The sequence below is a fragment of the Sebastes umbrosus genome, chromosome 2, assembly GCF_015220745.1.
Source record: "Sebastes umbrosus isolate fSebUmb1 chromosome 2, fSebUmb1.pri, whole genome shotgun sequence".
NCBI classification, from domain to species: Eukaryota; Metazoa; Chordata; class Actinopteri; order Perciformes; family Sebastidae; genus Sebastes; species Sebastes umbrosus.
Window position 1 is genome coordinate 16,368,008 of NC_051270.1, and position 14,937 is coordinate 16,382,944.

Here is a 14,937-nt window from a genome sequence, read left to right on the forward strand (position 1 = left end):
AACATGTAGAGCTCATTTAATCATTTTACATTTCTGTAATTGATAAAAATGTTTATGTTTGAGTAATTGAAAAAAAGGGTTATGTCCCTAATCATGATATACAAATATAATCTTTTTCATCCGCCCTAAACTAATGGTATAAATCTCTGTGCCTCAGGGCACATGATGGATATGTACTTGATAAGCATACAAGCAAAACACAGGATTTTCACACATAGCCCTCCACAGTAGACTATAAAATACAGTGTGTTACGGTCTTTATTTTAGCTAATCTAGCTCCTCCCATCTCAAGTCTCTTAATAGTTTTTTTCCTGTCAAACTCTTTCAACTCTGTTCATTTCTTTATCACTATTTCTGTCTTCGTCTCACTTTAAACACACACATGAACAGCTGCTTGCTGTGTCTCAGGTTTTAGTGAATCCCTGTAGAGTGGTGAAAATATAACTGCCACCAAAGCATATCCCCAAGCTCAATGCGCGCGCACACACACACACACACACACACACACACACACACACATACATACATGCCTACACTAAAAGACGCACGTACTGTACACACAAATGCACACAATGTCACACACATGCCCAGCTGGTAATGTAGTTGAGATGAAGAGAAAAAAAAAAGACGTCAGAAAGACAAGAGGACAACCAGTCAGCTGGGAAAAGAGTAGGTGTGTATGTGTGTGTCTTTGATTATGTGTGTGTGCCTGCTGCCCCAACATCCACATGTGTGTGTGTGTCCACGGGGGAACACTGTGCACTGTGTGAGAAAGTCAATCCACTGCGATTTCATCTCTCGACATGGCATATAGTCTGGCCCCTCTGGAGCACAAAGTGCACGCGCGCACACACACACACACACACACAAGTAGAGACACTCCTTCCTGCAGCGTGTGCACATGTGTGTGTACTAGAGTCCAACCAATACTGGATTTTTGAGGTTGATACCATTTATTGATGAGAGCTGATGCAGTTTTTTTTTAACAAATGCATAACAACAAACATATTTGAAAAGGATCCCTTAAAGCTAGGGTTGGTAATCTTCAAAAACATTTGTTATATTAGTTGAAATTCTCATTACATCCTGACAGCGATCAATAAAGGAAATGCACTGACAAAAAACACAAAAAATCTGGTATCTGTGGCTGTTGCAGGACTGTAACAAACCTGTCCAATCATTTCATTTTGGGCAAAATGAAATGATTGGACGGGCTTACTACAGTATTACACTACCCTAGGCCTGAAGCGACGGACTGTCAGTGTTGCCGACTTGGCGAATTTCTCTCCAGATGTAGGGACTTTTGGAGCTAGTGCTGCTAGCTACTTTCATTGGGAAGAAGTTGGCAACATTGGGCTCGTTTTTTTGGTTGGATCATTTTTAAAATCCAGCGTACTCTTGCTAGTTTCTCAACATTACCAACCCTAGATTTAAATCAAGTTATTTAAGATTTGTGACCAAGATATTGAGCAGGACTTCACTGGAATTACATTAGTATCAGAAATCATTATATACAATAACTCACATACAACAAAAATACATCAGTAGTAGAGCTGACATTAAAAATGGGAGTCAAATTTATAAAAATGCACCCCATAGAACATCCAAACTATGAAAACAATATTCAGAACTATAATAAACATTAAATGACGACGGTTGTACGGTGTGTACGAGCCTGTATCATGAAGATTTAATTATCTTTGATCGTTAAAATAGCCTGTCACAGATGACTCACTGATCTTTATGTGTATGTGAATATATAGAAATATGTCATTTGCTTGTACTTGTTTGTTTCTATCAGATGCGATATTCAGTAAAGATTTCTCCAAACAATATGTCAACAGATTAAATTCAAATCAAAAACACATTTTCAAACATATCTTTAGTGTTTCTTCTCTGCAATCTCTTGTAACTTACTGGCTGACATATACGCCGATACCAATACACTCTGTATATCTGTGATAAGCTAAAGTCACCCAAAGTGTTTGTTAATGTTAATATTAATAATAACTACATCAGCTTTTCTGTGCTTCTTCCTGTGTATGACTGTGTGCCACCAGTCTGTGTCTATGAAAGCTTCTTCAATGTTACTGTGTGTGCGCGCCGGTATGCATGCACGCAGACCGAGTATGTGTGCACTTGCTCTGCACTTTGTGCCAAACCCCTTGTAATATATTCAGGTATTTAAAAGTGTTTGGTTTGTTTAAAGTTGTGGAGGGGTTTTGGTCTCCTAGAGAGCTCGGATAACCCTAATCCACAACACACATTTTTATCAGTAGTTCATTGGCTGGGCTAAATATTGACTTATCATTAAGTGGAATGACTGAAACCCTAATAATAATTCACGTTGTCTAAGCACCTCGTGTTGACGCGGCGCTCCCGATGCTATTAACGAATGTATGCAAATCCAACGTAAATCTGAAGATTAGGGCTGAAGCATTCCGCGATGCAAGAGAGAAAACAAGAGGTGTGTGATAAAATGTTGTCAACACATACACACGCACATGCATACGCATGCACAAACACACGCGGCTTACAGAGAGGGAGAGAAAATAGTGTGTGTGTGTGTTTCAAAACGTTAACACAAATGTACAAGCATGTCACACACACCCATACACAGATAACGCTTACAAAGACAGGGATTGGATTTCTGCTGAATGGGTGATAATACAATAGTGAAGTTTAGCTGCAGAACAGTAAACAAACGATGTAGACCTATGAACTGAGTGGATGCAGAGAGAGAGAGAGCAATAGTGGAGGGGAAAGGAGGTGGAAATGAGGAAGATGATGGGGAGAAAATGGGAGGAAAGAGGAACAAGTAGAGTCATGGAACAGAGAAATGGGAGGATGAAGAGTATGAAAGGAAAAGGAGTTTAAATAAAGCATCGAGGTAAGGGATAAGGATGAAGTAAGAGAAGGTAGAACATGGACTAAAAAAGGTAGATACAGAAGACAAATGGAGTTGTGGAGATGATGAGTTATACAGTCGGTTGATATAGAAGTTAGAGATGCAGATAAAAATAATGATCAGAGGAAGAACAGATGGAGGGTGGAGAAGCAGCAGGAGATAACTTCAGGTCACAGGTGATAAAGTTGGTATTTCCTAGAGTGAGAAAAAGCATGAGAGAGAATCAAGATATGCAAAGAGTGTGAACAGAGCCATGTTGAACGATACGTGGAAAGACAATCGGACTGCTAGGGAGTAAATGGAGGGGAGGCAAATTGTGAGTCGCAGAGGGCCTGGCGCGGGACGGAAGGGAGGAGTAGAGGTGAGGATGCCGAGAGGACGAGGGATGAGCGGATGGAAGCTATTTTGGAAAAGTGTTGAGCTGTTTATTTGCGCGTCATTGAAGCTGAAGTAAGGCGCTGGGGGAATTGGCCACCAAGCCCCCGCTCCGCAACAGCTGCCGCTGCTAAGTGAGTTACTAGCCGTCAGACTGCCTTTATGTCACACAATCACACACACATACACATGCATTCTCCTGTCACATGTTGCCCGTGATGGATGCGGTGAGGATATAATGCACTGGAGGAAATATGTGCCATCCTCCACTTTTGGCCTTTAAGTGAAATGATTGCTTAAATGAGCAGCGTTTCATGCGCGCAAAGAGTGAACGCTGATTGGGTTGTTAAACAATAAGTTATTTATCACTCCACAACTAGCTGCAGCGCCATTAAAGGGCGAGGCCATGATACAAAGCAATGACTTAGTGTTTAATGTCTGCTGTCAAATGAAATGGGCAACACAGCTGGGGGTAGATAGTGCCACAGATCAGCATGTCATCAACTGTTAGGATGAATTGGCTAAATACCTCATGAAAGTTAGATTATTTTAAAAATAAACTAAATAATCACAGAAGGCCGAGGGGTTCTTATAATATTTCAGTCTGATTCAAAATGAGAAGCTTTCTTCAATTGGACTCTCATTAAAATACGATTTCCATCAGCTCAGTTATGATATTTTAGTTGAGCCGTGCCATGCCATGCTCATTTGTATTTCCAATGCATCCTCACAGCAGGGGGTTACTTTGCTGACTCAGTATTATAGCAGGACAATATTATAGCCCTAATCCATTGCAAGGCCAAAGCTTGACAGTCCTCCCCCTCAACTGAGCTAAGACGTCAGAGTAACCAGATTGGCTCAATTTGTGTTATTAGGAGAGCCACTGGGGAGAAGGCGCAATGTTTACTCTCCATAATCTGCAGCTTTCATTAGTTTTGTAGCTCCTCGGTGAGAGCTGCCGCCAGTTTTGTTTCACCCTCATGTCCATGACCAAACCTTAATATAACACACTGAACTTCTCTTCTATGTTTGGGTATCACATTTGTATGGTTTAGGAAAACCAAGTGGAAACAAGTTCATTTTGTCAATATGGTATTAAACATGACTGTCAAATTGAGTATATGGCTGGACTGTGTGTGGTCAGTCTGTGAATTTGTGGCTAAATTGCTACACAAATAGTCAGTGGTCATGTCTATAATGTTAAGTCCAACGCTGTTTCAAAGCTTGGTCCACATTTCGTGAGCCGTACGCATCACGCTGGACGGGTCATTTGCATAAATCCCCTCCCCCACATTGGAGTCATTGGGGTCTATGTTTTCTAAGTTTTGCATTCTACATTGAAAAGTATCTTTTGTAGACAAAATTACAATTTTATTGAAGAATATTAATTAAGTAGAGTTATAAATATAACCTTAGTCGTTCAACTAGAACGACATTCTATGCCAAAAGGCCTTCACACACTGGGGGCGTTTTTTTGTGTGTGATTAATTCGCACGTCAATATATTTTTATTTGAACCATTGTTTTTGTCATGAGTACTTTAACACAGAATGCGAATATTATGCGCAAACAAGGTTGACTTTCTGAGCTTTTGCACCACAAATAAAGGCATCAACCAGTCAGGTTGTGCAGAACGCATTAAGTTGCGCCTATATTTATGAAACAACGTGGAGGCTCCGTTAGATATTACTCCTTTCAACCTTGACAAAGGCAGCGCAGACCAGATCCACTCCTTCTGTTATTACCTTTCACAATGAAAGCCCTAGACATAGGCCTATAATATTCACAGGCGAGTATTCGCATTTTCATGCTGTTTATTTTCCATGCCATGGTGTGGAAAGGCCTAAAGACTTGTTTAGCAGCCTTTCTAACCAGAATAAAGTAGAACCTTTTACAGGTTCTGTAGACCAAAACGTTATTTCTACCTCAAATGTGCAGGCATTAAAACATTTTTAATGTGTCAATCATTCAAAGTGACTCAAGTTATTTGAATTTGAAATGCGAAGCGCTGGAGAATGTGAAGAAACACGGCTTGAAATTTGATATTCAGCTGCAAAACATTTACAGGGAAATGGAGTGATATCATGTATTTTAAATGTCACCTTGCTGCTGAAGGTGAAGTGGTAGCAGAAAGACATCACCTATCACTGTCAGAGATGGCAGCTCTCAGAAAAACACACTTCCTCTCCCCCTGCACTCTTTCGACAGCGTAGCCTGAATATTACTGCTGTACGAAGAGATGAATACAGGAGAGGAAAAGAGGCATGCAGGGGAGGAGAGGAGGAGAGGAGGATGTATATAAGAGTTGATAAGAGAAGATGCACACTAATATTCAGAGCAGCGTAAATACTGTTTCTGTGCAGATGGGAAAATAGGGGTTGAAGAGGAGAGGAAAAAGGAGTTTGGGAAGTGTAGAGGAGGGACAATACAGTTCAGCATGGCCTGGATCTCTCACAGTATGGAGAGAAGAAGAGCATAAAACAAGAGGAGGTGAAAGGAAGGAATTGAGGAAGGAGGAGAGGTTATGGAGGGAGGAGGACAGGAGAAAAGACAGAAAAGGGTGAGGAGATGGAAGAGGAGGAAAGAGTAATAGGATGAGTAGTATGTGAGGATGCCCTGCTTAAGTATGAAGAAGCAGAGGACAAGAAGAGGTGATGGAATAGAAATGATGTTTGTAGTAAATTTGCAGCAAAATTAAATTTCAAGAAGTTAAAACTGATTCATTAGAGACTTAAAACATACACTCGTCAATCTTAGTCTGTAAATAAGCAGTGGGAGGTCTTCCATAAAAGATCATTTCCTGCTACAGTACGATCAAAAATGAGAATGTATTTAAAACAGTAATATGATGCATGTTTTCTTGTGTTTAGGTTTCATCTGCTGTGGTCAGGAGTATATCAACTCTTCAACCTCTCTTTGCTGTGTGGGGAATGATGGATATCCCACAATGCACCCTGCTGGCAATGCCACAGTGACACTGCAGTGCTGTGGTTCAAAGGTCATACATCAGGAAGAGGAATGCTGCAACGGGATTGGCTTTGACCCTCAACGACACGTGTGTGCTGACGAACCCACACCCGGCCTGTTGATACAGGTGTGTGTACAGTATGTGAGATGATGTGTGTGTGGTGTGCACATCTACAGTATACGTGTCTCTATTTAATGTAATGTCTTCTCAAAGATGGTAAGATCTCTCTGTTGTTACTGTGCTACTGTATATGTTGTATTTGGTTAGAAGTAGATGTACCATAGATGAGGTAATCTGAAGCACACGTCATATCTTATACTTTCTTTGTTATGTTTCATGTGTAGTGTTCCAGTTGTGTCTTTCACATCTTCTCTGTGGTTTAAATGTCCACTAGAAGTGCTAGTGTTTCTAGCAGTCTGTTCTTCAGCAGCCACATTTCCAATAAGGATAGCATTGTTTTACAAGCACTGTTGAAAAAACATTTTTAGCTAATTTATGATCAGTCTGGTAACAGATATTTTGAGTAGGGCTGAAACTAAAATTTATTTTCATTATAGATTAATCGGCCGATTATTTTTTCAATTAATCATTGGTCCGTAAAATGTCTGAAAATAGTGAAAAATGTCCATCCCGGTTTCTCAAAGTCCAAGGTAATGACTTTAAATGTCTTGTTTTGTTTAAATGACTTCAAAAATGAATAGATTATCAAAATAGTTGGCGATTATTTTTCTGTCGATCGATTCTGTATTTTGTATCTGTATTTCCAGCATAGTGTATATTAGTGGAAGGAAAAAGAGGAGAAGTGACATAAATTAATGAGAAAAAATACATTATCTACAGAAAGGCAAAGTCAACAACAATTAAAATGCACCTATGAATATGAAACTTTGCTCAATTGCCAATAAATGGCAGACATTAAATTCAATGTGAGCTACTCTGGCAGAAAAAGGAACCGGCCTTTACACGTCCAGTGGATATTGGTAGATAGAATATCTCTCTCTCTCTCTCTCTCTCTCTCTCTCTCTCTCTCTCTCTCTCTCGCTCTCTCCCAAACTCATTGTCACATCAGGAGTTGGGGACTGGGCCATCTTCCATTTATCAACTGGGGTCATGTGGTGTTTGTGTGTTCCTAAGTCAGCATGAGACAGGCACACGCATACACACATACACAAACAGAGGCACGCACACACAGGGATAAAGGGTAGGAACTCTCATTAGCTCTAATGATGCCATTAAGGACCATGCTTACCACACACACACACGCACACACACACACATAGCTACGTTCTGTATGTATCGTGTGTTAGAGATAGAGAGACGCTTCAGCATTTATATAAGATAATAGTAAACTTCTATAAGATAAGTTTCTGTGCCTGTGTGCGGTGCAATCATAGAGACGAATCACTTAAAGAAAATAAAGATTATGCACCTCGTAGTTACACTTTTTCTCTGTCTCTCCCTTCCTTCCCCTGTGCAGCACCAGTGTTTGCAGGGCGCTGTGTGTCCCGTAGCTGCAGCATCTACAGCTTACTGTGGCTCCTGTGACCTCGATCCATCCACGACCGCCTGCACATGGGTCCTGACTGCACACCTTGATAAACCCTCCACAACATACTCACCTTCCATCAACACCACTCATGAAACAATCACTGATAACACATACAAAATGGCAGACGCATACAGTCACACAGACACTGAGAACCTGCAATTCGAGGGAATCCTGTGCTCGTCGCATGAGGAGGTAGTGTACAGCGGAGATGCCAACAGATACACCTATACAGGTAATTTGTGTGTTTGAGTGTGTTCAGTGGAAAAAAAACATTCTGTAGTTTAGAGGAGTTACCAAAACTAGTACTTAGTAGTTAGTTAATAGTTTATTTTTATATACATTTCTTTTTTCTTTAACTTTATTCACCTAACTATTGAGTGTCTTTGGTAACAACCCTGCTTTTCTAGGAGACATAAGGGGACAGCTACTGCATTTGATACAATTGTTTTGCCACCAATCAATTTCCCTGTCATCATCTCTCTTTAAAACCCAATGTTTTTACCCCTCAATGTAAGCATGTTTGTCAGCCTCCTTTTCCAATCACTGCTCTTCACTCTACTTCAAACATGTAGGCTTATTAGCACTTGGAAACTAAAATTTGAGTTGGGTGTGTGTCAATTTGTGATCTGAGCAGCTAGACAAATTTCTTTCCTGGGAACGAGGAATTGTAGTTTTAGTCAAGTCAAGTTACACGTTACAGAAGTAGTTTCTCAGACTTTCAACAACTTAACATGTTGTTGTAGTTAAAATATGTAGACAAAGTGAATGCCTAAAGTCAGCAGCAACACCATCCAGCTCAATTCTAATGTCTCTTTTAAGGGGACACCCCAGGTGAATAAGGTAGAACATTTAACTAATCGATATTGCCATGAAACTTCCCCAGTTGATTACTTACATTAAGACATTAATTATTTTCTGCATTACAAGTTTTGTGAAAATGTGTGTGTAAATATGCAAATGAGACATTATCTTATCAAATATGTGCTAATTTGCATACATTTCCAGAACAGAAATCTGAATATTGGATAAAGCCAGGTTCAAAATTCTTGTTTCATTTTGTTGACATATTAGAGTCAAAAGTTTTCACTGAGAGGATTTGGATATCTCTTTGTATCACTCCATAAATCAGAAAATACTGTCAACAGCCATAAAGGATGTTCTTAGGAATACAATGTTCTATAAATCAGGCTATGAGACAAAGTAGTAGTAAAATAAACACCTACATGTGTAGTTTGAATGTTTTCTTCCCAGTAGTCTGAAAGAAGACCAAAAACTCAAAATTGACCATGTGCATGAAAAACAATGTTTTTGCATGTGGTGTCTCCTCTACTCACATAATCTTTTCTTGTTCTCTCTTTGCCTAATGTATTTGAGTTTTAAACATTTTGACCATTCATAATATGTTTGCATCTCTGCTTCTGACCTATGACTGTGTTGGAAACTGTGACTCTCCCTTAAGTCCTCCGAGTCACTCTGAAGAATAACTAATACAGAATATAGCCATCTGTGAAACTCACCGCTCATAGAAATTTTCTAGCCTGCGGAAACCAATTCTGCATTTACTCTAAATGTGTCAGCCGCTGCAATCAACGGGCTTTAGAGACAGATGCCCTTCCACACGCTCACACACACACACGCACGCACCAAGACAGCTGTTGCAGTGTACATTGATAGCTGTTAACGTGGTAACTCTCTCTGCGCTGTACACTTGTGTGTCATTAAAACTTAGAGATGGGCGTTTAAATGCCATTTCAACATTCTCTACTATTTATCAGCCCAAAGGGAGTTGGAGTGTGTGTGTTGGTGTTTGTGGGCGTGTGTGTCTGTCCACACATTATTTATCTGGGTAGTTACGTCTGTTTAATCAAGACTAATTGTGGTTGCGGATGTTATGTGTGTGTGTGGGTGGTTGTGCAATAATTACATGTTTTTAGTGTGTGTTAGTGTCCTGTTAGTTACCATTTAAGTGTGCTTCTGTAGTGAATGTGGTTTTGTGTGTGTGTTTCTTTTACTTTGTGTGGCGTGGGGCGGTTAGGATAAGAGTTTCTAGGCAATGCTGTGACACCATCTGGGCAGAGGCACATAAAGCTGTCGCCACCCACCATACACCAGATGTTTCTCATGCACACACACACACTCACACACACGCAGGGTATCATGCTATACTTCTCTAGGTAGATCACACACAGATAGCTACGCATGTATATATACTGTATTGTCCGCACACAATTTATATTTATACTTTTTGGAAGTAATCATACACAGAAATTCAGTTTTTAGGCATGTATCTATGCACACACATTCAGTGTTTTATTTACATGTGTGTGTCACTGTGTGTGTGTTTTCCTGCTTCAGTTATCACAGTAGTAAAGACAAGAGTCCCAGACTGGCGGTTAAAACGTGGTCTCATTTACAGCAGCAGTCCCTTAACACTCCTAAAAATAATGCACATGTGCATGTGAGCGTGTGGAAGTGCATCTGTATGTATATATGCTCCTGTATGTATGCCTCAACAGAAGGGTTGTCACAACCCGTCTCCCAGAATGCTTCAGTAACGGCCCGACATTTACAACCATGCACCAGTGATAGTGCGTACATTTGGTATATGTTCATCATATAACGTGTGCTTACATTGCCTATACAACTCCCAGTGCACACAATTTTATAAGATGGAAATATTATTAGTACAGGTTATTTTAGATAAACATATCTGCCATATATTTCATACTGTGCATGTTGTACAAAAGGGTCTCAACCTGTGCCCTTTTGTATATCAGGTAAAGATTTGAAGGCACAAATCCATCAGAAATACGTTGCATGCAGTCTTTACATTTGTAATCTGCTTAGTGAGGAGTACACAGTATATTTGATTCCCTTATCTTCATTTTTCTAGAGCCACATACTATTGCAACTTAATCCCATTTACAAACTGTTCAGTAAAATTAAAGTAATGCGCCCAATAATTCAAATCAGCAGATGCAAAGTGTATGTTGTATTTGATTTTTTTATCATTTTTGCTAACTTACTGATTTTTTTTAGATTTTCTATTAACCACAATGGATAGACGTCTCTTTTCTGTCAATCCCCACATTTTTTACATATCATTAAAATATTAGCTGTTTCTGATAGAACTGGCAACGAATTGACAACATGATTGTTTGCATACTAGAATTAGAGCTTAGACTATGTGCGCACATACAGTATTAATCACTTGTAAGTGCAGCAGTGTTGGTAAATGATTCGTTAATCAATGTATTGATAATCATTCTGACAGATTTGTTGATAATCTTTTCACTCCCTTGCTCCCCTCCTTCTGTCCTTCCTACCTCCCTTACTCCCTAACAGACTCTGACCTGGAGCCCTTCACCACCTATGAGTACAGAGTGAGGGGCTGGAACAGCTTTGGACGAGGCTCCAGCGATATTACAACGGTGACCACCAGTGAAGACAAACCGTGGGGAGTGGCACCGCCCCGCTGGAGCTGCTTAGGTGAACGAGATGACATCATCCAGTTGCTATGGCAAGCACCCGCCAGGCCTAATGGTACATATAGCACTAAAAATCCCTTTCTCTGTAGATGTGGTACAGTTGAATTAACTTCAGTAGAGAGGTATTCGTGATTAATGATAGGACATTTTAAAAGCTTTTGAATATTGAGAAAATCTGACATTGGGACCGTTTTCCATTTTACCAGGGGACATCACCCACTATGTTATACTGCGGGATGGACAAGAGCGTTACCGTGGTGATGAAAACAGTTTCACTGATGTGGGTGGGATCAGGCCTTTCCAGGAATACAGTTACCAGCTGAGGGCCTGTAACCGTGCTGGTTGTACCGACAGTACACAGGTAAGACTACTGTTTGTGTCGTTGCTATTACAGTCCTGCTGTGTCAGACTAACATTTTCTATGTTGCATCACAGTATCAGCTCATTACCAGCTTCTGTGGCTAACCTTATGCTAACCTGTCTCACAAATATAATATTAAGTCTGCATCAGTATTAAAGTTTTTAAGAGTCTAAAGTTCAGGGGGTGCTGGGTAGGGCTGCAACTAACAATTATTTTCATTGTCAATTAATCTGTCAATTATTTTCTCGATTAACCGATTAGTTGTTTGGTCTATAAAATGTCAGAAAATGGGGAAAAATGTTGATCAGTGTTTCCTAAAGTCCAAGATGACGTCCTCAAATGTCTTGTTTTATCTACAACTCAAAGATGTTCAGTTTACTGTCATAGAGGAGTAAAGAAACCAGAAAATATTCACATTTAAGAAGCTGGAATCAGAGAATTTTGACTTTTTTTTCTGAAAAAAATTTACTCAAACCAATTAATTAATCATCAAAATAAATTAGTTGACGATCAATATGATAGTTGACAACTAATCAATTAATCGTTGCAGCTCTAGTGCTGGGAGTTTGGAGATTTCAAAGCGAAACACAGAACTGGGCTGGCCTGCCTTTTCATAAAGCTTGAAATATCAGCAGTAGCTGTTGAGATAACCAATAAGTGATAAGCAACACTTACTGTATATTGTATTTATTTTGTACAAAAAGACCTAAATTATACTAAATATAACCGATTGCCCCTACAAATGGAAAGGGAATGTCTGTTCTATGCTATTTGATTGTCTCTGTCCTGCCAGCCCTCCATGTAGAGCTCTCTCTCTCTTTCACACACCAACACACACACACACACGCTCACACTTTCCAAAACCTTACTCTGTTGTAGCACCCCATTTCATAAAGACATTATTCCCCTGTATGATTATCTAATGGCTCCTCTAGAGATGGACTGAGCTTCACTGAACTAAGTACCACTTTACTCCGTAGTTCAGTTCATTCCTTTAATTTAGGCTGAACAATTAAAGGAAAAGAAAGGTGTGTAAAAAAAAAAGTGCATTGGTGTGTGTGTGATAGTGAACATTGCTTTGAGAGAAAATACATATGTGTGGGTATTTCTTATTGTTAATCAGTGTTGTTGTTATCAGTGGGGTTTTTTCAGTCAAGAAACAAAAATCTTCTTCGTAGCTAATCAATACATTTAATAGTCAGCGGTGTGCAGGAGCTACTTTTTAGACTTAGACTCGTACCTTTTTCTCCTACACACCTGAAGTACCTCCTACCTGTCTGAATACAAGTGTGCAAAGATCACTTTTCCTGTTTTGTTCTGTCAAGGACAAATTGTCTGGACATGCAACCCCCTGCTTCACGTTGGGTAAACTTACAATAGTAACCTTGCAGTGCAGCTTTAGTCTTCTGCAGTTGGCCGCTCATCTGATCCGTTGTTTGGCCAGTGGCCTTTTAGCTAAATGCCCTTTTACCCTCTCGTAAAAGCCTCTTCAGATGCTGTTTTCTAGACGTTGTTTACATCGTAATTCAGGTGCTCAGTTGTTCTGCAAGTGATATTTTACACATTTTAAACCTGTGTCTGACCTTTGTTGTTACGAAATTACAGTGTGGGATGTTGTTCCATGTCGGAACAAGTTTTTATTTAGCCTCGTTCCCGCTCTCCCCCTGTATGCGAGGCTCTGGATTTGCTGAGCCTCCCTGATGTTTGTGATAGCGTCCATAATAGCTTCACACAGAACTCCCCCCTGCTATCTCTCTGGCTGTAGCAGAGCTGATATCACCACAACAATTAATTTCTCCGGCTTAGGGGTGATGAAAGCTCACGTTGAAAACTGTCTTTCTGGCTTTTTTTTAAAGCTAATTTAACGTCTCATTATTTTGATGAGCACATTGTTACGTAAAGACGAAGCCTGTAGATGTGTCACTGGAGGGGTGGATGGACGAGCGAGGGTGAGACGGAGGTAGAGTTGGTTGAACAGGTTGTGAGGGGTTGATAGATAAATAGATGATGGATGGATTAATGTATACAATAAATGAATGCTGGGGAGGATGATGACATGGAGGAAATAGGAATGAATGGATGTAGGACACTGATAAAGGACGGAGAGATGGAGAGAAAGAAACAAGAAAGTATCAACATTTTTGTATGCTTTCTTTCCCATTATGTACATTCTGATTCTGTTATTGTTTTATGCATTCATTTTTAAATTGTTATGCCTCTGTGCCGGAGACAGCCATGGCCGGAGACATTATGTTTTTGGGTTGTCCGTCCGTCCATCTGTGCGATATTCCAGAAACATGTTAAGTGAATTTCTTCAAATTTGGCACAAAGGTCTACTTGGACTGAAGGATAAGCGATTCGAATTTGGTGGTCAAAGGTCACTGTGACCTCACAAAACACACTTTTGGCCATAAGTCAAGAATTCATATGCTAATTATGACAATTTTGCACAAATGTCTAATAGGATGAAATGATGAAGTGATGAACTCTGGTTTGTTCAAAATAAACCCTGAATTCACCAATTTAAATATGAAAATATGCTGCCTGTACATGCTGTCTCTCTCTCTCTCTGCCTGCTGAGCAGCGGCTGAGCGGCTCTCGTTCTTTGGAAGCAGCTAACTAGCTGTCCTCCTGCCGACATTAAAAGACGTGCTTAGTTGTAGTCAGCGCTCGGTTCAGTTTATCATTTGCTAAGCGATAGTGAACACATTATCATTCCCGGGACATCGTTAGTCTCGAGCCCTGTTTTAAACGACCACTGCTGTAATGTTTGAAGCAGCAAACTGAAGCAGTTGTCGATCACTTCTGTCCCCTACCGGCCGGTTAAGTCAGAGTCAGCAGTCAATGACGGTATAAAACAGTTGACAAAATGTGTTTTTCAGAAAGTGTGAATCACTGCAACCACGAGAGGTCCTTGCGCATACAGTCATAAATGAGCATAAAAAATATTAGGCTGATGGGTCCAGCAGTATGCGAGATTAGCCGTGGACAGACAGACACAGAGATGCACAAACCCACGCAAACACACATGATCAAATAGGAAGAAGAAAGTCAACAGCATGATGCAAATGATGCACCAACTTGACCTCTCATAGCAAAAACATTTCTCTATGGAAGCAGGCTCCTAGATCATCCTGGCTGGTTTCCATTTAGCTGAAAACTGCATGACGAGGAGAACATGCAGAGACCCTCCTAAAGCCATACGCAGTTACACTACAAACTCATTCTCTTTCTTCCATGCTCTCTCTGTCTACCTCCCTCTCTCTCTCTCTCTCTCTCACACACACAT

At 40.2% G+C, this 14,937-nt stretch overlaps 1 protein-coding gene across 1 annotated transcript in view; it reads left to right on the forward strand.

The window, feature by feature from the left end:
* The window catches only part of ush2a (Usher syndrome 2A (autosomal recessive, mild)), a 239,883-nt gene that overhangs the window by 167,545 nt on the left and 57,401 nt on the right, over positions 1 to 14,937 (forward strand). Inside the window, 4 exon segments of the mRNA XM_037752115.1 lie at positions 6,153 to 6,376; positions 7,728 to 8,031; positions 11,145 to 11,342; positions 11,494 to 11,648. Coding sequence (XP_037608043.1) covers positions 6,153 to 6,376; positions 7,728 to 8,031; positions 11,145 to 11,342; positions 11,494 to 11,648 — 881 coding nt within the window.